A 27045-nucleotide genomic window follows, 5' to 3' on the forward strand; every position below is an offset into this window, starting at 1 on the left:
AGCAGGAAAGCAGCTGAAGTGTGGCTGTTTTGGCAGCTGCCTCGACGAGCCTTTTCACACCCAGTCACCTGAAGTCAGGCCGGCATCACTCATGGTAACTTCAGTGCATTTGGGGCCAGACAGCAGGAGCTGCCCTCAAATCCCTGCCCATGGGGAACAAGGAAGGTGGAGGAGTTAATGTGCAGCTCCCCACAGGCCTTGAAGACTGCTGGCAGCCCTGGCCTGCCCTGGCACTGCCAGATACCTCTGATGTGCTGCTTCCATGGAAAACTGGGGGTAACTCCTTGCATTTTTGTCATTTCCAGTGACACCCTTTTGAGACAGATGCCTACAGAGCTGACAAATGCAGCCAAGTGGTTGGAGGCCTTTTAGGGACAGAGTTATGGCCCTGCTCTGCTCCTACAAATGCTCCGCTGCTGATCCCTGTGGGAGCAGGGACGGGACATTCACGTGGAGCTCTGCCTGCCCCAGGGCCCCACTGCAAGACCAGCCTCTGCAGTGCTTCAAAGCAGCCTCGTGTCTGGCAACAGGTAATGGGGAGGAAATTACTCGTGTTCCCACGGGCTGTGCCTGTGTCACCGTGCCTGTGCCACCGTGCCTGTGCCATGCTGTAGGCAGGTGCTGCCTGGGCCTCACTGTGGATTGTCCAAGAGGAATCACTTGCCCAGCCCTGCAGTCCCCTCCCTGCCAGCTTTTCCCCTTTCCCCAGGAAGGCCCAAGGGCAGGGAAGTGCAGGCTCAGGAGCTGATCCTGCGCACTGCAGAGCGTCCTCTGGGTCACCTGAAGGCGGTGGGTGGCAGCTCAGGGGCTCTTGCAGGGGTGCTGGGGGTGTCACCCCACTGCCACCAAGGGGTATGGCCAAGTGCTTTGCCAGCACTGTGGGCTGTGTAGCACATTCGGGGAGAAGAGGGGAAGACAAGGCAGGCCCCTCCTGAGGGATCCGTGTGTGTGGGAAGAGGGGCAGAGTGGAGGGCCCAGGACACTGCAAGGGGGGCAGTTGAAAACAACACCTGAGGGCAGCCTGAAGCCCAAAGTGGGCAGAAGGTGAACTTGTTGCACTTGAGGAGTGGAGGCTAAAGGTGTGTGCTGGCCTTTTGCTGGGGACTCAGAGGGACCTGGAACATGGACATGCTTTGGGCACTGACACCCGCAGTCAGCCAGACCCCAAGGTGCTGTGCCCAGGGCCACTGCAGGTCACATCTTACTTAGAAGCAGCCACAGGGGGATTCTGTGACCTTCAGAGCAGAATTTCCTTTTACTCCTCTCTTTACCCCCTCTCCAGACTGCTGGAACCTTTGCCTGTTGCTCTGTGGGCAGCAGTGTGAGCTGCTCCCATCCCAGCCCGGGGCTCTGAGGGGACACCGGCCTTCTCCCCTGGGAGGGGAAGAACAGCAGAGCTCCCGGAGCCACTTCCCAGGGTGTCTGCGTTGTAATCGCTGCCTTGCCAAGAGTTGGGAGTTGTCAGTGCCGGGAATGGAGCTGTCACTCTGCCGGCGAGTGACTCAGAGCAGGCTGGAAGCAGCGCTAGCACGGCCGGCTGCTGCCCCTGCCTGGCGGCAGGAGAGGCTGGCATGGGCACCCTCTTGCCAGGCTGGAGGTGGCCCTTGCACGACTCGGACTGACATCAGCTGAGATGCCCGAGGGATGGGGTCAGGCTGTTGAGAGCCATGGGGAACGCTCCGGTGATCCCGGGTGAGTGCTAATCCTGCCCAGTTACAGCAGCTGGGACTGACCGGCCAGACAAGGATCCTGACCCTGCGGAATGATCCTGCTCAGGCAGGGCCAGACCTGGGGCAGGAATTACAGCTCTGGTGTCCCCAACATGAGGACACGGAACTGCTGGGGCAAGCCCAGAGGAGGCCACCGAGCTGCTAAGGGGAGCACCTCTCCTATGGAGACAGGCTGAGAGAGTTGGGTCTGCTCAGCCTGGAGAACAGGAGGTTGTGTGGAGACCTCACAGCACCTGCCAGTGTCTGAAAGGACCTACAGGAAGCTGAAGAGGGATTCTGCATCAGGAATTATAGCGATAGGATAAGGAGTTACAGGTACAAAGAGGGGAAATTTAGGTTATGTATTAGGAAGAAGTCTTTTACTGTGAGGGTGGTGAGAAACTGGAACAAGTTGTGCAGGGAGGTTGTGGCTGCCCCATTCCTGGAAGTGTTCAAAGCCAGGCGGGAGAAGGCCTTGAGCAACCTGCTCTGGTGGGATGAGATGATCTTTCCAGTCCCAGGAGTCTCTGACAAACACAAAGGTCACTTGTATGAGGCAGCCTGTGCCTGTGGAACATCAGTGCTGGGCTCCAGGTTCTTTGTGTGCAGGTGTCAGGCTGACTGTTCCCTTGGGAAAAGGACATTTAAAAGGCCCAAGTGGGGAAGATATGAGGATGCACTCAGCCAGAGAGGCCTGCTGTGTGCCAAAGTGGCACAGCCCTGTTCCTGGTGTGCCTCTGGCACTGCTGGGTGTGTGTGGGCTGGGCATCTGCACTGGCCAGCCCAGGGCTCACCCCCTAATGCAGGGAAAGGCCTCACTGAGGGCCCTGACCTACATACCAGGGGCTTGTTTTGTCAAAGCACAGAACCATAAGGTTGGAAGAAAATTTAAACATTATCCAGTCCAACCATCCACCCATCAGTACGTCTGTAACTCCTAAACCACTGAACCATCAGCCAGTGCCAAATCCAGACATGCAGGGACACCTCCAGGGATGGGGACTCAACCACCCCGGCCATCGTCAGCCAGCCGTGGCTCAGGGTGGGGAGCAGAGCTCCCCGTGTGCCCCAGCCATGCCCTGGGGCTGGGGCTTCTCCTGCTGCTGGAGGTGCTTGGAGCTGGCAGCCAGGGCAGAGAGCTCCCTGGACATGGGGGAACTGCAGCTCCCTTTGTGTCCGCAGCATCTTCTCGGGCCCAGCTGGCGCTGCCACAGCATCCTGGGAGCCCTGGGGCGGACACTGGTGGCACCAGGGCTGTTCCTGATGTGCCCCTTGCTCCTGGGAACGCTTCACTGCCGCGGGCTGGGCCCCCATTTTCACTTCCAGGCTTTTCCTGGCCATGAGCACCCGCAGGGCTGAGCCGAGCCGCTCCTGCTGCCCCCGAGGCGGGCGGGGCAGTGATGGCACAAAGGGGCTGAGCGCTGGCCTGAGGCCGGGCTGTGATGGCACAGGTGTCCTGGCCCTGGCAGTGTGACATCACCGTGCCATCCCTATATAAGCCGGGCCAGCCCCACCGCTGCCAGTGCAGACGCGATGGGAAGCGCCGCAGCCATGAGCGATGGTGCCCTCCTGCTCTCTGCACTTGCCCTGCTGCTGGCCACCGTGGCTGTCTGGTGGGCCACTGGCCCCCGGGCACCGCGGCGGCGGCGGCAGGCCGGGACTCGGAAGCTGCGACAGCGCCCCGGGGCCCAGGCCAGGGGCCCACGGAGGAGCCGAGCAGCCCCTGCGGCTCCCAGGGCCTCCAGGCCTCGGCCGAGCCCTCGGAAGCGTCCGGATGGTCCCGCCAGCCCCCCGAGCGTCCCCTGCAGCTGCGGCCCCTGCGTCAGCGTGGCCAAGGAGCTGCAGGAGCTGCTGCTGCTGCTCTGGGCTCCGCCTGGGACACCGGCACCGCTGTACGCCGGGATGTGGCGCGCGCTGCGGGCACGGCTGGAGCAGCTGGGGAAGCGAGGCCACCTGCCCTGCTGTGCCTCGTCCCGCTGCTCCAGGCGCCTCCGGCCCCGCAAGAGGCTGCTCCCACCCACAATGGCCATCCCTGGGAGAGCCTCCGGCCCGCCGAGCACATTCCGTCGGAGACCGACCATCCCTCCGAGAAGCTCGGGCCGTCAGAGATCCGCCAGCATCCCGGGAGCCTCCACTGCCTCTGACGGCCCCCAACCCTGCAAGAACCTTCCTGCGTCCGACCGCCTCCCTCCCTCTCAGAAGCTCCCTCCCTCTGAGAAGCTCCCCGTCGCCGACCCCGCGTCCCTCTGAGCTCCTCCCGACGGCCTGCGTTCCCGCCGAGATCCGCCAGCCCTTGAAGATCCTCCCGCTTCGAAGACCCTTCGTTCTCCGCCAGCTCCTGCCTCCCTCCCAGAGCATCGCTCCTGGAAGCCTCGATCCCTCCCAGAAGCTCAGGAAGCCCTGCCGGCCTGCGGACACTGAGGAAGCCCTGGACAGCTCTCCCTGCTCCCTTGGAGATCATCCGCAACATCCCATGGAGATCGACACCACCGGCGCATCCCAGAGCATTGACACGGCCAGGGAAAGCCGGCAAGCAGAAATGGGAGCCCAGCTGCAGCCACAGAAGCACTCCCAGGAGCAGGTGGCAGAGCCACAAGTGTCCTGCAGCCACCAGTGTCCACCCCAGGGCTCCCAGGACGCTGCGGCTGAGCCAGCTGGGAACAGCCCGGCCCCGGTGGCAGAGGCGGCCCCCAGGAGACCGTGGAGGTTCACCGGTCTGCAGGAGGCTGCCCCGAGACGGCCACCGCGCCCCAGCCCGGTGTTCCCGGTGTACGGAGAGCCCTTCTGGGTTTAGTTTTCAATACATTAGGATTCCCCCAAAGAGCCGGCTGAGTCTTCCTGCTGCTCTGGATTTGACTGGGACAGGGCCCCTTTCTTCCCAGGAACTGGCTCAGTGCTGCGTTTGGATTCAGGCTGGGAATGCTGTGCAATACCGAACTACCCCATTGGATTTAAAGTCCTATTTCTCCTCTGGGGCTGAGCAGGTTTCAGTTCCACCCCTCACAGGTATTTTTTCCAAGTGCACCTGGCCCCACAGCCCTTTCTAATCCTGCTGGGAGCAGTAGGACAGTGGATCACACAGGGTTTAGGAGCTGGTTTTGTCTGTTTCCTTTATTCCCCACAGTGTATTTGGCAGCTCAGCCCCGGTGCCCGGGCCCGGGCCCGCCCCTCCCTCAGCCCCGGTGCCCGGGCGGCTCCGCCTTTCCAGCCGCCGCACGGCGCATGCGCGGCCACAGGCGGGACGGCCGCGGGGCTCTTGGCGCATGCGGCGCCCCGCTCGAGCTGCTCATGCGCAGCACGCCGCCTGACGCAAGGCCGCGGCAATCGCCCTGCGCTTTATCCTGTCCGACCTTGAGTGCGCGGCCGCCGCAGGACCCGGGCTGTCCTGGGCTCCGCCGGTGTGCGCCGCGCCGCTTCGGCACTCGTGTGTCGCCCTGGCGCGCGTCTGCCGGCGCAGCGAGCTCCGTATCAGTGTCGGGAGGGCAGCGCGCAGCTTCCTGTCGGTGCCGGTGTCCGTGCGGCACGCCGAAAGCGAGCGGCGGGATCAGGCTGTGCTGGGGACAGTCCGCGCCGGGGGTCCTGCGGCGCGTCTCGCCCCCCCGCGGCCCACGTGGGTGGAGGTTTCCAGAAGAGCCGCGGCCCCGCGCGCCCCGTCCGCCGCCGCCGCCGCCATGCTGAGCGCGAGCCGCGCCGCCGCGCGCCTGCCCCTGCTGCTGCCGCGCGCCAGCCCCGCGCCGCCCGCGCGCCCCGCGCAGGTCCGGGCCGTGAGGGGAGCGGGGACCGTGAGGGGAGCGGGGGGCGGCCTGGGGGACACTGCGGGGCTCTGAGGCTTGGAGGGTTCCGGGGCAGAGAGACGGGGGAGCACACTGCGAGAGGCGCTGCCAGCGGGCGAGTCCCGGCTTACCCCGGGCCGCCTCCGGCCCAGCCGCGGCCCTTCAGTGCTCGGATTTTGTTAGGAGAAGGTTGATGTGGGTGCGGGGCGAAGCGGTCCTTAGGGGTGTAGGGGAGGCTGTTTGACGTGCTCGGGCCTGTGTTCTGCTAAGGAGATTTGTGGTAAGGTTGCTCGATTCCTCACCGTCCGTGTGACGGTGACGGCGGGGATCGGGCTGGGGAGGGCACGTCGAGGCGATTTTGGGACAGGCGGGGACCGCAAATCCCCCAGCGCTGTGCTGGCCCTGCTGGCTCTGCTCAGACTGGCCCCTCGCATCCCGAGCCACCCATGCACTGTGCCTGGGCCTTACGTCGTTAAATATCAACAAAATACTCGTGTTTCGGTCCTGTTCCCATTAAGGTATCTTCTTAGAAGGTCGTTCTTAATCAGAAAAAGGCATCACGCTTGCGGAGCTCTCCAGGATGCTGCTTTGGCGGTGCAGAGGGGGGCCAGGCGTGTAGCTGGAGTTGTGCAGCAAAACCTCAGCTGCGGGTTCCTCAGGGGATGCAATAGGGCATTTGTTGCTGACCAGGCACAAAGCTCTAAGAAATGGGGTTAATGTTTATCTGCTTCTGCTCATGGAACGCTGAAGGGTCAGTGTTGATTTACTGAAATCTCTTTTGCCTGGTAACATGCTCATAGATTATTCTGTATGAGGGAAATACCTCGGTTCTGGTCATAGAAGTCGGGGTTATGGCAGATTAATTAGTGTAGTAATTGGGGGAGGGGCGGCTGTGTCAGTCTGAATCTTTCTGAAATTCTTCATTAGTTTGCAGTTAAATGTTAAGTTTTTAAAGAGGAAACACTGTGGTAGGACAGTGTGACTTCACACGTTGTCTGCCTCTGAAAGTCTTGGTTTGAAGACCTCTCGATGTTTTAAACTAAGTTCTGATTAGATTGTTTCTGTTTTACAGACATTTTGGAATGGCCTCAGCCAAAACGTTCTCAGAGCAGCATCCAGCAGGAGATATGCGTAAGTGTTCCTTGGGGTGGTCATGTTCGGCTGTTTGGTGTTTACATTTACTCTTCTTCTGATACCACAACTGATTATTGGAGCCAGGGATTGAGCAACAAAGCCAAACCAGCAGAATAAAACTGAATAAAACTCTGCACGTACTTTTTCTAAGGCTGTTTCTTTATCTCTTGTTTCTCTTCAGGGGAGCTCTGACAATTGCTCTTCCCTGCTGCTCACACCACCAGCAGTGCCCACAAAATGTGGATTGCTGAGATTTGTTTGATTAAAGCCAACCAAACAAAAAGTAATCCCAACATTGATGGAACAAACTGTTTTACACTGACATGGAATGAGTGGTGCCTGCATCCATTCCGCTGCAGATAAACGTGCATTTGAATCGCTAATTTTCCTTGTTTCAGGATAATGGGAGAAGGGAGCAGTTGGTTGTGTGACTTACTCAGATGTTTGTGGCTGGTGCTGATTCAGGCCATGGACTGGGACATCTGTTTGTGTTAGGAAAGCTGGGTCTGTCTGGTACAGAACCTGTCTGGTTCCAAGATTACTGCTTTGTTATTGGAACTGGAGTTAGAGCCCCTGGCAGCTTGGGTGACATTCCTGGTGATAAACACAGTCCTGCTCTGCCTGCAGAATGCCTTCTCCATCCCAGAATGTGGCTTTGTTTCTAAGCAAAGCTGTGGTTCAGAGATTCTCTGAGCCTCAGAAGGGGTAATACACTCTTCCTGGAGAGGAGGTTCAGATTTGTCTTGTGTGAGAACCACTCCCATTTTTGAGGATTAGATTCACTTGTTGCTCCTGAGGACCAGAAAGGTGGTTTGCTTTGGCTCTGGCCCAGAGCACCCTGCATAGGCCAGGTGATGTATCGTTGTGGATTCTTCTCCCCATGCTAAGCAATGATAAATAAATAAGTATAATTTATTAGTGTTTTAACTCCAGGTGAATGTTTTCAAACAAGTCTGAACACCATGGTTATGCAGAGAAGCTGTGGCTGCTCCGCCCCTGGAAGTATTCAAGGCTGGGTTAGATGGGGCCTGGAGCAACCTGGGATAGTGGAAGGTGTCCCCTCCCCATGGCAAGGGCAGGACTGGATGGGCTTTAAGGTCCCTTCCAACGCAAACCATTCTGGGATTCTGTGATCAAAAGTAACCCAGAATAAGTCCTGTCTGTAGAGACAGAGTTAGTTATGACTATTTTATATCAAAATCATAAGGGTTGTTGAGAAAACTTAAGTATATGTATGCAGTAAAGATATCCTGGGGAAGAATAATATATGTTTATTTTAACAAGCAGGGATTTACCTGTAAGTTATCTGGTTCAGAACAGAGGCACAAGCTTAAATTGCAGGGTAAGAATCAGAAAACACCTTAGGTCAGGATACAGCACGGATTTACTTCAGCATTGAGTGAAAAATTACTTTGTTCTGTCTTCAGGACTGAACATTTTTTTGCTATGTAATTATTTTCCTTCAATGGTGATTTTACCTTTCCCTGATGTGCTCTCCAGCTCAGAAGCAATTAAAGGTGCCGTTATTGGGATTGACCTGGGTACCACCAACTCCTGCGTGGCCGTCATGGAAGGGAAGCAAGCGAAAGTGAGTAAAGCAGGAGTGTTCCAAGTGGGGTGTCCCCAGTGGTGTCCCCAAGGTGGCTGTGTTGATGTCACACTTCCATTTGTCCCCCAGGTGCTGGAGAACTCGGAGGGTGCCCGGACCACGCCGTCAGTGGTGGCGTTCACGGCCGAGGGCGAGCGCCTGGTGGGGATGCCAGCCAAGCGCCAGGCGGTCACCAACCCCCACAACACCTTCTACGCCACCAAGCGCCTCATCGGGCGCCGCTTCGACGACTCGGAAGTGAAGAAGGACATGTGAGTGAGGGGACAGTGCCACTGCCAGCCCCAGGGCAGCAAACACCATGGGGCTGGCACAACCTGCTCGGTTTGAAAACACCACTCTGCTCTGGGAGAAGTTGTTCTGCCTTCAGCTCTCAAGGCTGCAGTGCTTCTGTCTGAGGGCCAGGCTGTGTTCAGCTGCATTCATTGCTATCACATTAAGGCTTTCAGAGAAGAAGTAAAAAGGCTTGCTGGTGCTTGCAGTGCAGACTTCTCTAATTCTTAGAGGTGTTTGCAAACAAAGCTGTGTGATCATACCTCAGGCTTGTGATTAAATGATGTATCTGATTAAAGCAGCAGAGAGCAATGCAGTGTGTAAGCTCTCTGCACGGCTGGTGCATAGGCATGAGTCCTGTCCATGCATCTGCATGTGCATTTGATGACTTAATTCTCTTTTTTTGAGACCTTAAATAGGGTGTAATACATATTTTTTTGACTTGTCTCACAGAGTTGGTATGCATACATGATTTGTATTGTGTAAGTGCTGGCAACAGCAGGTTCTGTAGTTGGTACTTCTGGGACTCTGGATCTGGGGCTGCTGCTGGCAAGTTGAGTGCTCTTTGTTTAGAACTTACACATGTTCATCTGCTGATACTGATGATTGTAAGGGGTTTGTGCTGCTGCAGAAACTGAGTGGAATTCTTGTGGTTTTCAGTAAGAACGTTCCATTTAAGATCGTCCGTGCCTCCAACGGGGACGCCTGGGTGGAGGCTCATGGGAAGCTCTATTCTCCCAGCCAGATCGGTGCCTTTGTCCTCATGAAGATGAAGGAAACTGCAGGTTGGTACAGCTGCTCTTTGCTGTGTCTGTGCTTTGTACATGGAAGTGCTGCAGCCATAAAGGTGCTTCCTGGTACCAAACCCTCATGTGGAGCAGGGCTGTGGATGGGGGAAGGGAACAGAGCGGGCTCCTAGGAAGCCTCAAGGAAGATCGGTGCCTGTCTCAGTCTTGGATCTTTGGCAAAATATCAGTGCTTTACTTAAAAGGTACTCGTACCAGAATTGGTTGCTGATTGAATTGATTCTGATTTTAACTGAATTCACACTCACTCAGAAGGGGGAGCTCTGTTTCCTAGGAAGCTGCAGTCCTTGTGCCTCCCTGGCTGCACAGGCTGAGGCAGCCAGGCTTGGGGTGGCTTTGTTCCTACTCAGCTGCTGGATATGTGGCACTTAGGGAGAGAGGGAGTGTTCAAAGGACCCCATTGTTGGGCTCTAATAGCTAATTAGCCAGTGGTGACTTTAAATCTTCACTAGGGGAAAATACCCATTGGCCTGGAGAAATGTTCTTCTCTTTCTCAATTCCTAAAGTAGTTTCTGGGAGTGTAGTACAGAGGGGGAGCAGTCAGTAGTGCCTTCTGCAGCCTCATTCGTTAAATACCGTGTGTCCAGTGAGTGTGAGGAGGGCAGGACTGAAGCTTCATCCAAAGGTTACTGTGTTTTCTGTATTAGGTCCTGTGCACTTGCTAAAGCTCCACCCAGTAGTAAAATAGAAGTATGTGGTGTGGGAGCATCTAGAGATGATAGGTCTGACTTACTTTGAGGGTGATGTTCCTGTGTCTTAAGCACGGATCTGCTTCCTGCAGGCGTGTTGGCTTTTGGCTTGGGTGCTGCCTGACTTCAGCCATGGTTTTGCAAGCAGCAGAGAGCAGTGCAGTGTGTAAGCTCTGTGCTGGTGCATAGGCATGAGTCCTGTCTGTGCATCCTCACTGCATCGTGCACATTTGTATTTTTTAGCAGCTCTCAATGTGCATTTGATGACTTCCCTTTTTTGAGACCTGAAAATAGGGTGTAATACATCATCTTCTAACTTGCTGTCTCAAACACTGATAAAGTTGGTATATGTACATTATTTGTACTGTGTAAGTGTTAGCAACAGCAGGTTCTATAAATGGGATGAAAATGAGCAACTTCTAAGTGCATCACATGCAAAAAAATGGAGAACAGCTTCAGTCTCACACTCTAAAAAGACAAGTTCTCAGATAAATTCACACTAGTGGCATCCAGTCACTGATGGAATTGCAGAGGTGCATTGCTGTGCTGTCAGAAGTATACAGACTGTTCCATGTTTTGTGGAAGGACTGGAATTCTGCACTGCTCCCTCTGCATCTTCCCCAGAAGCCTGACTTCTATTAGTTCAGAAAAATAATTTCAAACTAAGTACTAATGGAGAGAGACTATTTACAAAAGCGTGAAAGGGCAGGACAGGGGGAATAGATTCATACTAAAAGAGTGGGTTTAGATTAGACAGTAGGAGGAAGTTCTCCCTGTGAGGGTGGGCAGGCCCTGCACAGGGTGCCCAGAGCAGCTGTGGCTGCCCCTGGATCCCTGGCAGTGTCCAAGGCCAGGCTGGATGTGCCTTGGAGCCACCTGGGACAGTGGAAGGTGTCCCTGCCCATGGCCAGGGAGTGGAATGGGATGAGCTTTATGGTCCCTTCCCACCATCCTGTGATTCTGTGAATGAACTTGGTGTTCATACAAGAATAACTTTCTGTTTTGTCTCCTTTTTCTTCCAGAAAATTACCTGGGACATGCAGCAAAGAATGCTGTGATCACAGTCCCTGCTTACTTCAACGATTCTCAGAGACAGGTACTCATCAAGCTGGGAGATTTTGGGGCTTATAAATTGCATTCAGTTTCTCTCAGCAGTCAGCATTCTCCTCTTTCCTCCTCAGGCTACCAAAGACGCTGGGCAGATCGCTGGCTTGAATGTCCTGAGGGTGATTAATGAACCAACAGCAGCTGCACTTGCCTATGGGCTGGACAAGTCTGAAGACAAAGTGTAAGTGCCTGTGCATAACACCAACCCTGTGAGATAAACCTGCTGGGATTTGCCTCTTCTGCTTACTGGGCTTTAGAGCACTGCTTGGAGTTCTGCCAAGGTGGACTCAGAGCTGTGAGTGAGAGCTCTGTAATGTCACCTCTGTTCTGTGCCAACCAACCTTGGGAGAGACAGAGTTCATAACTTGCACCTACAACTTAATTATCAAACCTGAGTGTCAATTTAATTACCTTTCACTCTGGTGGCAGTGGTGGGTGTGGCTAAGGACAGCTGGGTGACAGGCTGTCACCAGAGGTGCTGATGGGCAGCACGGGAGCTGTGCTGAGGTGTGCCAGCTGTCGGTGGCTTGCAGCTTCCCTGCCTGCATTCAGCCCTCTGTCACTGTCAGAGGTGCTTACAGAAGTACAGGCTTTTTGTTAGACGTTCTGTATGTCTGAGGTAGATGATAATGCTGGGAAAGCCTCACATTTTGAAAAAAACCGTAATAGTTTTGGTGTCCCTGCTCTTGTCATTGGATGTGAGAGTGGTTTTGAAGAGGCAGGAACTGCCCTCTCTGAAATAATGGGCAAGGGTAGGCTTTGTGCAGCACATCTTCCAGGCACTCCCACATGGACTCTGGGTGCTCAGGGGGTATGGACACTTTGAGATTGTTCACTGCTGTCTTTAGAGAGGCTTTTAACTTTTGTGGGCAGCAGCATGAGTTCTGCACATCATCTCTTGAGGAGAGGGAGTTCTGAGTCACTCAGCTTTGCCTTGAAAGTAATGTTGTCCTGCCTCTCTCCCTGCAGTATTGCAGTCTATGACCTGGGTGGTGGCACTTTTGATATCTCTGTGTTGGAAATCCAGAAGGGAGTCTTTGAGGTGAAGTCCACCAATGGTGACACTTTCTTGGGTGGAGAAGATTTTGACCAGGCTTTGCTACAGTATATTGTGAAGGAGTTCAAGAGAGAGGTAAGGTGTCTTTTGAGAACACAGTCCTATGTTACACTGCTTTTCAACCTCACTTCTGTAGAAGAATGGGAATTCTCTTAAATTATTAGGACTTGATCTGTCACCTCTGGCACAGTTGGAATTTAAGAGGGTTAGGCAGACACTCTTTAGCCTGGCTTCTACGTCTTACACTTGTTTTCTTGAGGTGGACCATCCCTCTCCTGGAAGACATAGAATAGCAGAACTTCTGCCTTTTTTCTCTCTCATGTAGCAGGACTATCCTATACGCAGTCTGCTTACTTTTAAAAGCAAACACCTGTGGTCCAGTTGAATGTGACAGGACAGATGCAAACAAGGGTTGCTGCGAGGAAACTGCAACGTAATTCCAACTCCTTTGCTAATTCAGTGCTGTCTTTTCATTCTGTGGTGCAGCAGCCTTTCCAGGCTTTACTCTGTAACTCACTGCATGATCACTTGCAGAACAGAGAGCCTGGCAGATTGGAAATGCTCCCCACCTCTGCCAGCAGGGAGAGAGCAGCGCAGTGCACGTAGCAGTCTGCTCTAGAAATAGCTTTACACTCAAGAGTTCTGAGAAGGTGAAATGACTCCTGAGCAGGTGCTGAGAGTCTGTTAACCCTGTTTTTGTCACTCAGACGGGTGTGGACCTGACTAAAGACAACATGGCCCTTCAGAGGGTGAGAGAAGCATCAGAGAAAGCCAAGTGTGAGCTTTCGTCATCTGTGCAGGTACGTGCCTGGATCCAAAGCATCCAGTACAACCCTGGGAGACACTGAGTTCTGCACTGGGTTTGTTTACAAAGCTCTTGACATTGTTTTTTCTTCTGTGACCCAATGGCATCAGTGGCACAGCAAATCACTCAGCAGAGTGGGCTTTCAGAGCACAGGGAGCTGGTGGAAGCTGAGTTGTTGGGTGCTGCATTTTTCCCTTTTTCTGGTACCACATCTTCTGATCTTGCGGGGAATGTGACCTTGTTCCCAACCTGTTCTGTACTTCAGAAGTGTGATGGGCATCAGGGAATTCAGCTGCAGCCAGTGCTGCTGGATTGCTGGAACCACTTACAGCTCTGTGCAAGCAGTTCCAAAACCTTGGTGCTACTCATTGCACTGAAACAGCTAATTTGTGTAGTAATGCCTATAAAGAATCTTGACTTACTTGCCTATAGATGAGTTGTCTGGACGATGGGCAACAGACACCCTCCTTCCTTTTTTCCGTCAGCTTTGTATATTAATGCAGTCAAGCGTGTCTTTTATTCATTACTGAATAAGGAACTGGAGAAGCAGCAAGTTGGGAGTGTAATAGTCCTGGCTAAGTGAAATTAAGGTCAATTATATAGTAATTGAAATGGGGACTCTGCCAAGTTCTAGGTTCTGAATAAGCATCTTTAATTTTATCTGATGGTGGTCTTTGCTGGCCAGTGGGGAGCTCATAGCACGGAGTTGAGGGCAGTCACAATGGCTGCACAGTTCTGCCAGAGACATAGCAAGCTCTGTTTTATGAGCTCAAGAGCTGGCAAATGCAGTTTGCTCATACCAGGAAAGACTGAATTCCTTAACTCTTTAGCAGTGAAGGGAAAACAACTTGCTTTTGGCTCCATTTTCCCCTAATACTTTTGACCATGCTGTTTATAAAGTGAGTGCACACCTCTAGTCAGCAGCATGGCTTTAATTCATGTGTAAACGTAATCTCTAGATCTTAAAGCACTAATGTTTTAATTGCTTTGGATTGTAGTGTCTCTTGATGTCTGAATGACTCAGCACTCAAATCAGATGATTTCAGTTGTAAGATCTGCTTTAAAAATCCAGCATGTGACAAACAGCCATAAGAAGTGGGGATGCTTTAATTAACTTTGTGTTAAATGGCAGCAGACTGGCTGTTGAACGTGACTTGTTGGCATCTAGAAAACAGCCATTAGTTATTTCCTTCAAAGGAGTTTACCTGGTGTGGAATGTTAGTTGGCAGAATCTTTGGAACTCTGAGGATGGGCTTTCTTCTGGGTTGTGCTGAAGGAAGAAGATTAAGATTGTCACTTCCAGTGTTTCTGCTCTTACCTCCTGGCTATGACAAATTGTTTTTCTCAACAATGAAAGACCTTGAAATAACAAAGTATTAAAATTCGGGTTTAACAGTTGTACCCATGAGGTGTGGAACAAAATAATTGTCTTTTCTCTGAAATGTCAAACATAAAAGTGTGCCTGCTGCCACTTAAACTGGGCTGGAGGGTGAACAGCCATGCAGATGCTTCAGTACAGGCCAAGCAGAACCTCTAAGTTGATGTAAAGCCCATTCCTGGTTTTCATTGTGAGCCTGTTTCCATGCCACAGACTGACATCAACCTGCCCTACCTGACCATGGACGCCTCCGGACCAAAGCACTTGAACATGAAGCTGAGTCGGGCGCAGTTCGAGGGCATCGTGGCTGACCTGATCAAGAGGACAGTTGCCCCCTGCCAGAAAGCCATGCAGGATGCTGAAGTCAGCAAGAGTGACATTGGGGAAGTCATCCTCGTCGGTGGCATGACCAGAATGCCAAAGGTATGAGCTCAGTGCCCGTTCCAGGCAGGGCTGGCACAGCTGCCCTGTGCTTGCTGTCTCAGGGATCAGAACAGAAGAGCTGGGAGTGCTCAGAGCAGCGTCAGCGCTGAGGATCCCATGGGAACACTGCCCAGGGCCTCTCATTCCATTTACTTAGCTCAGCTGGGAGCTGGTGCAGAGTTGCACTTTACGGAGTCAAGTGGGAGATGCTGGGAGCTGAAAGTCCAGCTGCAGCCTGACATTCTGGTGTGCACTGGACATGAGCAGCATTGTTGAGAAGTACAGGGCATTTCCTCTTGTTGTGGACTCAGTGTGTGGTAAAGGTACACTTCAATGACAGCCATTTCTCAGTGATCTGTGCCTTTTGAGGGATTTCCAGCACGTAGAGCTGTGAAGAACTTGGACGAGCAGAAGCACTGATACCTGCTGGTTGTGTGTATTCAGAGGTGTTCTGTATTCAGAGCTACCTGTTGGAGGCTGCTGTTGGCAGGCCCGTTTACCTGGCTCTTCCAGACACTCCTTATCTGAAGCCTGGCCCTTACATTCTGTGGAGATAAGCAGCAGCAGGTAGCTTTAAAGCCTTCTCTGCTGACATGCACAGTCCTGCCGATAAGGTGCTGTCTGCAGGTGATTTACTGCTCCTGTTCCAGCCATGCCTGCTGCTGCTCCCCATCCCAGAGCTGAACATGGATGTACACTGCTCTCTCCAGGGCTACAGCCTGTCCTTTCCTACAGAGAGCACCAAAATCTCACAGAGGGATCAGTCAGGTTTGGACTGTTTGTTGCTTTGGGATTTGCAGGTCCTCTCTATGACAGGAGGTGTGTACATGGTCCTGCTTGGGGTTGATTTGGGGTTTGGTGGGAGGGTTTTTCCTTCCTGTATCGATGAGCCTGGTGGCTGGAGGTGATACTGGTGTGAGCAGAAGGTCACCCAGGCAGGGGAGCCAGAGCAGCAAGATAAACAGAAGCTCCTGCTCTGGCCAAAGCTCAAGTGAAGTAACTCTGCTATACATTCCCAAAGTCCTTGATGTTCCAGCTGGATGAAGGAAAAATGGTGTGATTACGTACATATAAAGTGTTGACAAACACAGAGCCTTTTCTTGAAACATTATGTATCCTTTAGGGGTGGAAGACAGGACTTAAATATTGATTTTTATTTTTCCTTCTCCCCCTCATAACCCCCAGCATGTGTGGCTCTGAGCTGGCAGAATGCTTTCCTGAGTTACAGCTCTGCCTCTGAAATGTGCCAGTGTGTTGGACACAGCCCAAACCTGCTCTTGGGGCACCTTGTTCTGTTCTCTTCCCCCCACTAGGAGGGAATGTGGCTTCTCTGGAGCACTCCCATGGCCAGCACTGCAGGAGATGGCCCGTGGGTGGTTACAAGTATTGTTTTGTACTGTAAAGTACACCTCCAGAGGGAAAGACTTGGATTTAATTACGTGCTCACACATAGAGTCCTCTTCTCTAGTGAGCACCCTGGGCAGGTGTCTCCTGGCTGTGGTGCACAGTTGGGTGTTTGCTTCCAGCAATTTTCCAGGCACATCTCACTCACCTGTGCTGGGGTGCCCAATACCTGTACTCAGAGAGGAGCCCACAGCCTTCCCTTGTAGGGCAGAGGAGGGCAGTTCTGAGCTGTGCTCTGGGGCAGACCCTCAGTGCATTCCTGTCTGGGTGCTTCGGCAGGAAATCTGTTGGGATCATAAGCACAGTCCTTGGGAATGGGCCGAGCAGAGCTGACAGCAGAGCTCAGAGTGCTGACACAGCACACCTCTGCTGGAACAGCCCACGAAATAAAGAGTTGGAAAGTACTGTTCTACATGCAACTCCCTTTTTTTTTCCTTTACTGCACACAATCACCATGAACTGTGCTGCTGGATTTTTTACCTTCCCTGTGCTCTGCCTCCACATCTGTGCTGTCCTTGGCAGCTGTGTCCTGCTCTGTGTTGGCTTGCACAGTTCCCAGGGAGCAGTCCTTGACTCCTAGATAAGCCTGGAATGATCCCCTCTGAGTGTGGTTGGGCCGTGTGGAGGCACTGGTGGAGGCTGCCTTGCAGCTGGCAGACAGAGCCTCTGCAGAAGGGGCTGTCTGGGCTGGAGTGAGGGCATTCAGTGCTGTGCAGGAGGATGGGCACGGAGGGAGAGGCACAGAGCTGAGGCTCAGGGTTTCCTTCATGCCACAGGCTTCCATGGCAGCTCTGGCCATGGTGGTTCCCCCACGGATGAGCTGTGCTGTGTCTCCGTTCAGGTGCAGCAGACTGTGCAGGAATTGTTTGGCCGTGCTCCGAGCAAAGCAGTCAACCCTGACGAGGCCGTGGCTATTGGAGCAGCTATCCAGGGTGGGGTGTTAGCTGGTGATGTGACAGATGTGCTGCTGCTGGATGTAACCCCCCTCTCCCTGGGCATTGAGACCCTGGGAGGTGTCTTCACAAAGCTCATCAACAGGAATACCACCATCCCCACCAAGAAGAGCCAGGTAAGAGCTGACTCTGGATGGGTGGGACTTTGCTGGTGCTCTCAGACAGCTCAGGAAAGGCCACCCAAAGCATCCCAAGTAGATGGCAAGAGAAGCGGTGGAGAAATCAGGTTTGATGTCAGCCACTGAGTATCTCTGATTATTGATGTGCCTAGGAGGGGAGGGCAGCTGAGTTAATGGGTGCCAAGATATCCCAGGCTGTTCGTGGCCCGGTCAGGGTTGTTGCAGTGTGTGTGCTGTGATGCCAACTGTCAACACATCATTCTGAAGAAGAATTGTGTGGAGACCTTCCGGGTTCTGAGCACCACGCCCGTGAGAGAGCGCCTTGCTTGGCTCTGTGCCTCGGAAGGGGTTATCTTTTCTCTGCATTGTAATGTCCGGGTAACTTCGGTGTGATCCTTTCCTTCCCTTGGCCTTGTCTGGGCCTGCTGCTGTGTGCTCTCTCTGATAACACCTGAGCTGCCTGGGGCGTGGGCTGGAGCCTGCTGCTTCAGGGGGAGATGTTCTCGGGCTGTGTGGCTACCCTGGAACCTGCTGCTGCCATGGAGGGGCAGGTTTTGTGTGCCTGGGTGCCTACAGGACAAGATTACGGTGAGCTTGGCTCTTGCTAGCCTTGATGCCTTGGAGTTTTGTCAGAGGAACATGAGAACAGCAAGCGTTTCATGATTTTCCCTTCTAAGTAGCTTCCTTTTATTCCTTGTTCAGTCAGCTTGTGACTGCAGACGTTTGTGTGTTCCAGTTAGCTGTACAGTAACTTCCTGTTCCTTTTCCATAGGTGTTTTCTACAGCTGCTGATGGGCAAACACAAGTGGAGATCAAAGTGTGCCAGGGAGAGAGAGAGATGGCCAGTGACAACAAACTGCTTGGCCAGTTCACATTGGTGCGTTGCCTTCTCTATTCATGACCTTAGACTTGACCTTCTTGGAGACATTCAGGGCCTTCTCCATTTCAGTTGCTCCCTGAAGGCAGTGTTGAGGCAGTGTCATCTTACAGAAGACATTTGACCCTGTTTTTAGTACAAAAGCAGCCTCCAGAGGCACGGCCTGGCCCTGGGGCCGCCTTTCTGTGGCAGGGGACCAACTGGCATTGAAGATGGAGCTCGGAGTTTCTGAGCAGTCTCATGTGGCACTGGGGCTGCTGCAGCTTTAGGGCCTGGTCACCAAGAAGGACTCTCTGGGTATAAAAAGCCCTGGGCAGTACCAGTACCAGCAGATAACCTGAATGCTGGGCTTTCCTCTGGTGTAGCAAAGATGGGACATGGAGCAGGCTCCAGGACACCTGCAGTCCCCAGGGGAACTCGAAGCCCAGTGACCCCCTGGGAGTGGAGCCAGTGTGAGCTGTGGTATCCCAGGGTGTTTGTGGCCTGGTTGGGATTGCAGGGTGTGTGCTGTGATGTTAAACTGTCAACACATCATTCTGAAGAATTCTGTGGAGACTTTGTGAACTGAGCACCAAGCTCTGCTCCCTGGGGAACAGCTGTGCTCCAGGATTGCTGGGAGCAGAGGGGGGCTGCCCAACCAGCTCCCTGAGCAGAATGGATTTGGTCAGTGCTGGCAAAGATTGGCACTGTTAAACTGTTCAAGTTTGTCTGAACTTCCTAGGAAGAGCCCTGCAGAAAGGAAGGGCTTCGCCTTTCTTTTGTACGTTTGGAGGAAGCTGTGCTGCCTCTCAGTGTCTTAAAATGGTTCCTCAGAGGTGGCCAGTGAAGTCTGTGTCCAGAGCTGAGGAAACAGAGCATCCTGCCACAGCTATGGAAGAGGGGCTTGTGTAGCAATAAAACAGAACTTGTACCACCTTGGAACCAGACCTGGGGGTTCTCTCTTGTCGTTTCTGTGCACTTGTCCAGGGCAGAAACCTGTATCACATTAAATCTGTCAGGATATCAATGCACACATGGTGCCACCAGGTACTTAGAGGACTCAGCTCCGAGGGTTGGTTAGTGGTGCATTCAGTAGCACATCCCCAGGGTGATGTGCCCAGCCCTCGTCCCCTGAGCTCTGTCCCTGTCGTTCCTCAGGTCGGGATCCCTCCAGCGCCACGGGGAGTGCCCCAGATCGAGGTCACCTTCGACATTGACGCCAACGGCATCGTGCACGTGTCAGCCAAGGACAAGGGCACCGGGCGGGAGCAGCAGAGTGAGTGCTCTGGGCGGGACAGGGAGGGGAGCAGGGAGCGCTGGGTGACACTGAGTGACTCTGGGGGAGTGCAGTGCTGCCTGGATGGCATCCCACAGTCGGGGGTGGGGATGGAGCCTGGGGCTCGATGCTTGGGTAGCCCTTACTCTTCAGTCTATTGCCAGTGCAGCACAGATGTAGCTGAAGTCATCTGAGCCTGTCTGCCCTGGAAAGGCTGATGAGGTGGGCAAAGGGAGAGGTGAGAGCTGAGCTGTGGGTGTGTCCTAAGGTAGTAAAGCTTCTGTAAGCTCACAGCCTCTGCCTTCCCCAGTAACCTCCTGACAGAGGCTGCTGCCAGTGGATGCTCTCCTTGCATGTTAGGCAGAGATGAACACCTGCCTATGCCAAGTCAAGGCAGCCCTCAGTGGCACAGTTTCACCACATGCCAAGTGGTTTTGCCCTGTGTGACAGTCCTGCCTTGGTCTTGCCATCTGGAATAATTGCAGCAACATTTGAGCAGAGTGCAGGGTTTCTTGCATGGATCAGCTGTGTCCCAGTGCCCAGATGCTGGGCACACAGGTTGGCTTACTGAGGGTCACTGGTGTTGGTGGGCTGTGCTCCTGCTGCTTCACAGGGGTGTCATGTGTCACTGAGGTGTTTGGGGTAGTCACATGTGCCCTGTGTTACTCTGAAGGGACAGAAATGGAGGTTTGGGAATGCAGCACCTTGTATGAGTTGTCCTTGAGCTGTGCTGCTGAGAGAGCTGTTCCTTTGGGAGCACACAGGGATTGCTGTTAGTGAGCCTGGCTGCATGAAGGTGCCAGCTTTTAAGGGAGGAGTCAAATCAGGATGATCTCTGACTCCAGGGTGTGCCAAGTACAGCTGAGCAGACCAGCCCTGTGCCAGGACCCTGTTTGTTTGTAATTACTCCATTATAAAGGTCTGGAGATTGGGATATTTTGAAGCAGCAGGTTTTCCCTGTAACCACCTTGTTCATTTCCATCCACTTAGGCTGGAAGTGTCTCCAGCTGGCAGGAGGCTCAGGGACTTCAAGCTGTCAGTGTGTTCTGCTCTGTGGTGCAGTGCAGTGTTGGGCCCTGTGTGCTGGGGTAATTAATGACACAGTCGATGGTTTCTAAAGCTCTGTGGTGGGTTCAGGAGATTAATTTGAAGCATTTACAGGTTCCCCTGATAGAAAATAGATCTCTCTTCTCCCTTAAAACTGGAAGCCTCTGTACTGCCCTTCAGCTGTTTCTTGGGAGAGAACCCTTGAGCACTGAAATGCTCCAGTTAGCAGAAGTACTAACTATGCACATCTGGAATGTGTGTGCTGCTTCTCATCACACTGCTTGGCTTTTTGGCAGCAGTTTGGTACCAAACCCACCCTGCTTGTTACTTTGATTTCCTTGGAGATCTTGGATGTGTGGCAGCCTTCTACTGCTGAGTAAAAGGCTCCTGGTAACAGGCAACCAGAATTACTTTTAGCTGCCTACCTCTATGTAAATGTGGTCCTAATTACAAAGCTGAATTGCTCATCCCACATCGGTATCCAAAGGACACCTCTCCGTGGATCTTTGTTCAGGGTTTTGTACCACTGACAGATATTCCACAGAAAACTTCCTTTAAATGGTGCTTGTAGCATGCACTTTTATGGGCATTGTGATGCTCCTATTGCAGTGAAATTACACTAATTCTTGCAGTAAAGCCCAAGTCTAGACTATGTTTTTTGACACTAATAGAGGGAAAAAGACCAAGAAGGGGACGTGTAAGAGCCGGCCCATAGAATCGTGCTCCATTTCCTTATTAAGGGCAATGTGAGGAGCGGGGTGGGGAATGTTGTCTTACCCTGCCACCAGCCTGGGCTGCTTTCCAACAGGGAAAGGAATCTTTGGTGAAACCATTCCTTCTCCTTGCATTTTTTTGTTGGTTGGGTTTTTGCTGGAGGGTTTGTTTGTTTGAGGGATTTTAGTTCTGATTTTTTTTTTTTTTAGTTCTGTGGTTTTAATCTGGGATGCTCCTTTGGTTTGAAGACTTTGGTGCACCCTCCCTCTCCAGGAGGATTAACTGAAGACTGGCCAAAGTGACTTGCAGACCAGCAGGCAGGAAGTGTCTGGCAGAGCTGGGGAGTTGTAGATCCAAGAGATGAGGCTTTTACCTTGCCAGCAGCATCAGTGGCTCTTTGAAGAGTGGCTGTCTTTGTCCTGCCCACGGGGCCTCCCCAGGTGCAGAGTCTCTGAGCGAGGCTGCTGCTGTTAGGTTGGGGAACAATCCTCCTCTCAAAGGTGAGAGCAGATCCTTTATTCATGTTCTTCTCTGCTGCAGTTGTTATCCAGTCCTCTGGCGGCCTCAGCAAAGATGAAATTGAGAACATGGTGAAGAATGCAGAGAAATATGCGGAGGAGGACAGGCGGAGAAAGGTAACAGGGGGTTCTGGGGTCTTCCAGGGTGCAGAGGACCTGCTGCTTTCACCATTCTGTGCTTTCAGCTGTGCCCACCCCTGGGGGGCTCTGGGCTCTCTCTCTGAGCTCTTACCCAAGCATCTGCTCCTTTCCCTACGTTCAGTTGACACTCCAGGGTTGCAGGAAAGTGTTTGCAGAGGCATTTGGGTCTTGGGGTTGGGTACCTTGCCCTGTGTGACTGCACTTTACTGCTCCCTGAGGAATTCCTGGAACACGGAGGCAGCAGGGAGCAAACCCATGCCATGCTGCTCATGGCAAACAGCTTTGCAGCTCTGCTGAGGGTTTTTGTCATCGCTGCTCTCCACTGTCCCCCTCAGCTGTGCATTTGCAGCCAGCCTGGGTGCTCACAGCCGTGCTCGGGTTAAATGGAGCAGTGTTTTAGTTAAGCTACTCTTTCTGAGCTTAAAGCTTAATTTATAGAACCTGCCAGACAAAGCAGCACCTCAGCCTCTTCCTTCATAAGTGGGAAGTTGCTTGCCACAGTGGGCCAGGTCTCAGTGTGGCACCTGGAATGCTGTGTCCATGTGAGCAGTGCTGGCCCTCGGTGCAGGTGAGGCCAGGAGGAGGTGATGGAAATCTTCCCAAGACTGGCACTTGCCATGGGGGAGCGACTGAACCTGTGATACACACAGGATTAATGGTTGGAACTAATTGGTTTAATGAGGGTAGTACTAATGACTTACGCAACTAAATATAGAGCATTGATTTTTAAGCAGACACAGCACAGGCTGACTCTGGGATGTGGCAGCAGCATATGTTTAGTGATTGCTGAAACTGGCCCATGGAATTGATCCACTTTGTGTCCTTCAGTCTGTAGGAGCCTGTCTCAGGTGTCCAGGCCGTGCTGTACATCTTGCCCCCAGTAGGGAAGGGATCAGAAGAGGACTGAAGGGGGGAGAAGGCGTGGAATAAATTCTCGGGAAGCAGCACTGCCTTGCCTCAAAACCTCTAAAGCCACAAAGCAGTGGCTGATGGGCATTTGTAGGTTATCTGGAGAACCTTCAAAGACCTTGCTCTGAAAGTCCCACTGTTTCAATAACCTCATCGTTTCCATGGAGCATAGGGGAGGTCTGGCATTTAAAGAGGCTGCACTGGAAACTGTCCTGCTGCCTTACTTTGTATCTTAAATTGCTGGACAAGTTCCTCTCTGTTGTAGTCCTGAAGTGGAACTCACCCCTGTCCAGTGAACTCTCAGAGGAAGGTGATGAGGTTATTTTACCTAACACTTCTTTTGACTTGACTTGTGTAACTGTAATTTTCAAAATTGCCTCATTAGACGTTTCTGATCCTGGTTTTACTGCCATGAAAGTATCAGGAATGCATAAATGGGAGTTTTTGTAGTAAGGGAACATGAGTTCCACCCAGCATTTGAGTTGTCTCTAGTGCCCCTTAAGCTGAAGAAGCTTAAGGATACTCTCCAAAAGCTCTGGTGCTTTCCCAAGGCGCTGAGTGTGCTGCGCTGTCCCCAAGGTCTCTGTCCTTGCCCATGTGCCAGCAGTGGTGCTGCATTGGTCACTTGCAGTTCAGGGGAGTGCATGTGAGTGTGACCACTCGTGAGGGCAGGCTGGCACTGACTCCTCTCAGGGCCCTGTGGGGCCACAGTGCCCCTAGAAATGGTTCGCTTGCGTTTCTTCTTGCCCTGCTGCCATGGAGAAGGACGCTGGGTGGGAACTTGAGCGGAGCTTGGCAGTTTGGTGCATGGAATGTCACCACTTGTGTCACCAGTGGCAGCAGCCCTCATGAGCTGTCTTCCCCAGGAACGTGTGGAGGCCGTGAACATGGCCGAGGGCATCATCCACGACACGGAGTCCAAGATGGAAGAGTTCAAGGATCAGCTGCCAGCAGATGAGGTGGGTGGTTCCTGATCCTGGAGTGCTAAAGCTAAATCCCTTATGAAATCATTGCTCACATCCCATGTAACTCCCAGCTGGCTCTGGCCAGTGGCACCAGCTCTGGCTGTGTTTCCATGCTGGGTGAAGGTGGCACAGCCCTGCACCTCTGGATGTGGCCCTCGATGGGAGGGGTGGGTGTGGCAGAGGGGAGGATGGACAGACATCTTTAGAGGAGCAGGGTTTGGGTGATGGCAAATAACCCATTTCAAAGTGCAGGGTTGGTGTCACTGAGGATCTGAGCGCCTGGGAAGCTGCTGATGAGAGGTTTCTGCAAGAGCTGTGTCCTTTGCATGGCCTTGCAGTGTTGTGATAAGGGCTGTGCTGTGGCTGGCTCCTCAGAGGAGGGTTTGCTCAAGGCTGGAGATTGTGGACAGTGCCTGTCCATGTCAGCACAGGGACAGGGGCAGAGCTGCTGTGCTCTCCTGGCAGTGCATGCACAGCACCCAAGAACTTGGGGGCAACAGAAGTCAGTGTCCACTTAACTCCAGTTTTTCTCTTTGAAATGAAGTGGATATTTAATATCCAGGAGTGCTTTTCACACCACTCTGAGGCAGTGTATTGTGAATTTCAAAAGCCAAGTTTAGAAGAGCGTGTGCCCAATTACCAATTTAACAACTTTGGGAAGCAGAATAAGAGGGCTCCTGGGGTCTCTGAGGTGTCTGAGGGAACACGATTATGGTTTGTTGGTAGCAGCCTCTGGTCAGTTAAAGGCTGTTTCTCTGCCAGCAGATGGGGACAGGACGAGGGGCAGTGGTTTTAAACTGACAGAGGGCAGGGTTAGGCAGGATATTGGGAAGAAATTCTCCCCTGCGAGGCCCCAGAGAAGCTGTGGTTGCCCCATCCCTGGAAGTGTCCATGGCCAGGATGGATGGGGCTTGGAACTTGGTTGAGTGGCCATGGCAGGGGGTGGAATGAGATGATCTCTAAGGTTCCTTCCCACCCAAACTATTCTGTGATTCCTTGATACTGGCTGGCTCTGTTTGGAATTATGATCACTGGAGTTTTCTCTCACAGGAGTATGGAGCCAAAATCCCTGTTCCCTGCAGGGACTGTTCCCTATGGCTTCCCTGGGGAGGTGGGGCCCTGCTGTCTCTCCAGCAGCCTGCCAGGAGAGGAGGCAGTGCCAGCCTGTGTGAGGGACTGACAGATGGCTCCAGGCTGGGATGAGCCTGCTCTCTTGGTCTGCTCCAAGCTCCTGCTCCCATGGGCAGCACAGGGATTAACAGGGCAGGAGCAGCCCTGCTCGCTGGCTCCCTGACAGGCCTTAAATATCCATGAAAACCAGCTTGCTGCTCCCTTCCCTGCCCCTGGCATGGCTGTGCCAGGTGAGCTGTGCCAGGCACAGAGCACGGCGTTGGCCAGCTGTCAGGCCCTGCAGGGCTCTGTCCTTGGCGCCTCTGCCCAGACAGCACACAGGCCCCGTTAATGCCAACTGGGACACTGTTAGTGGAGTGGACAGGTGCCCACTGGGAACTGGGCACAGTCCTAGGCCCTGCAGGCTCACTTTGAGGCTTAACTTCATGGCTTCTGGCATGAAAAGGTAGTTTTGCTGTGGCCAGTAGGTGGTGGAGTGACAGGATGGAGATTGTCAGTGAACCAAGTGCAGCATCTCACCTTGGGGTTTTGTGTCTTTTTTTGCAGTGCAACAAATTGAAGGAAGAAATTGCTAAAATGAGAGAACTTCTGGCTCGTAAAGACAGTGAAACAGGAGAGAACATCAGGCAGGCAGCAACCAGCCTGCAGCAGGCTTCCCTGAAACTCTTTGAAATGGCATACAAGAAGGTAGGTCCATGGTCAGTGCACTTCCAGGGCCCTTGGATGGGGAAGGGGGCGTCAGGACACTGAACCTGGGTAAGAGCCAGGCTGGGAGGTGGTGCTGAGCCTCTGTGCAGCTGCCTCTGAGTGACACTGGCTGAAGGGGCAGCTGTGGAAGGTCAGGGAGAGGTGGAGGCCTGAAATCTGGCTATGCCTCCAGGCTGGGTGTTCTGTTACTGTGCAGCATTCCATGGTAAAGGAGAAGCTCCTAATGAGCATCCAGAAGAACAAGGAGAGGGCTTTCTCCTCAGTGCATGGAGTGCCTGAAGGAGTAAAGTAACTCCTGAACCTACTTAAGGGTGATTGTAAAATGTGAATCCTGTTCAGTCCACCTGAAGCCACAGTAGAAGACCATTGGGATTTTCCTCTCCACCTCCTTCCAGTGAAAGGCCCTCCCAGCCACTGGAACCTGGCCAGGGTGTGTTTACCTGTGCAGGGAGGTCTTCCAGGCTGGCAGTGGTACACTGCCCAGGTGACCTTGCTGGTGCTGAGCTCTCTTTCCTGGGGAAAGCTGCTTTCCTGATGCCAAACAAACCTTCGGTGCTGCCTGTGCCATCCCCTGGGAAAGGGAATAATGGGAAGATTGTTCCTTCCTCTCAGAGCTCAGGCAGAGAAGAAGATTTCCCTTCTCCCGTGGACACTGCGCATTGCACTGAAGGAGGGTTCTGCAGGCTGGAGCTGACTGGAGCAGCCAGCCAGGGAAAAACGTCCAGGAGAAGCAGTTTGCTGTTACCACAAGTAATAAACCCATTTGTTCACAGATGGCCTCGGAGCGAGAGGGTTCTGGAAGTCCAGGAGATCAGAAGGAAGAGAAGCAATAAGGAGTTTCTGTCTTGCCTTGACTGGAGAATGATGAAGAGGTTGATTTTCTTGATGCTTGGGAGAGAAGGGACCTTCCTGAGCAGCAAGGGGCAGAATTCAGACTTACTGTGTTTTTGCAGTATTCTATATATAAAATTCTTTAATGTATAAACTTAGTGATGTGTCTGCTAGATAAATTGTCACTTGCTGAAAGTTAATTCATGCCAGACAAAGTTACGAGTTTGGCCCCAGCGTGTTCCCCTGAGCACCTGGGGACTGGCTGATCATTTAATACTTGACACAATGGTGTAGTAAATCCGAGATCCAAGCTTGGAAACCATGTCACTAAATTGGAGGGTGGAGATGGAAGCTGTGCTGGAATGGGGCGGACAGTAAAGCCTGCATGGCCTGTCCTGGTGGATCTGAGTACCTGGGAGCAGGTGGAGGCCTGTGAGCAGCAGGGGCAAGGCTGGTGGTGTTGCTAGAGACCATTTAGCCCTGAGCTAGGCTGGTACCCTTGTTCTGAAGGAAAGGTACAGCAGACTCAGCTGCAACATTATTTCTTACAGAAGAGGCAGTGTGGAACTTCAATACTTTGCTTGTCTGAGCCTTCTGCTCCATCCTGTGTCTGTTCTCTGCTTATGGTAAAAAAATTTCATTGATAATAAAACTGTTACTGGATCCATTCTGGATTTTTTTTAAAATAAAAGCAGAAAAGTGTCCAACATGGA

General features: G+C 52.9%; 1 protein-coding gene and 2 non-coding genes across 4 annotated transcripts; all 3 read left to right on the forward strand.

The window, feature by feature from the left end:
* Nucleotides 1–5365: 5365 nt before the first annotated feature.
* On the forward strand, nucleotides 5366–27045 carry HSPA9 (heat shock protein family A (Hsp70) member 9). Of its 2 annotated transcripts, none has more exons than XM_048319883.1 (17): nucleotides 5366–5449; nucleotides 6537–6613; nucleotides 8117–8204; nucleotides 8295–8476; nucleotides 9156–9280; nucleotides 11013–11086; nucleotides 11172–11278; nucleotides 12067–12229; nucleotides 12862–12954; nucleotides 14551–14760; nucleotides 17006–17233; nucleotides 18009–18113; nucleotides 19251–19368; nucleotides 21670–21764; nucleotides 23564–23656; nucleotides 25340–25480; nucleotides 26275–27045. In XM_048319883.1, exons 1-17 carry the CDS (start codon nucleotides 5381–5383, stop codon nucleotides 26332–26334), a joined length of 2028 nt encoding a protein of 675 aa, XP_048175840.1. In that variant the 5' UTR covers nucleotides 5366–5380; the 3' UTR covers nucleotides 26335–27045. The 2 variants fall into 2 exon arrangements, with proteins under 2 accessions (XP_048175840.1, XP_048175839.1); XM_048319882.1 differs by having other exon boundaries at nucleotides 5428–5464; nucleotides 6555–6613.
* LOC125333996 lies at nucleotides 17467–17539 on the forward strand. Its single transcript, XR_007207043.1, has one exon. It is a non-coding gene; the product is annotated as a small nucleolar RNA SNORD63 (small nucleolar RNA).
* Nucleotides 18618–18686, forward strand: LOC125333995. Its single transcript, XR_007207042.1, has one exon. It is a non-coding gene; the product is annotated as a small nucleolar RNA SNORD63 (small nucleolar RNA).

Source organism: Corvus hawaiiensis, chromosome 15 (genome assembly GCF_020740725.1).
Source record: "Corvus hawaiiensis isolate bCorHaw1 chromosome 15, bCorHaw1.pri.cur, whole genome shotgun sequence".
Lineage (NCBI taxonomy): Eukaryota > Metazoa > Chordata > Aves > Passeriformes > Corvidae > Corvus > Corvus hawaiiensis.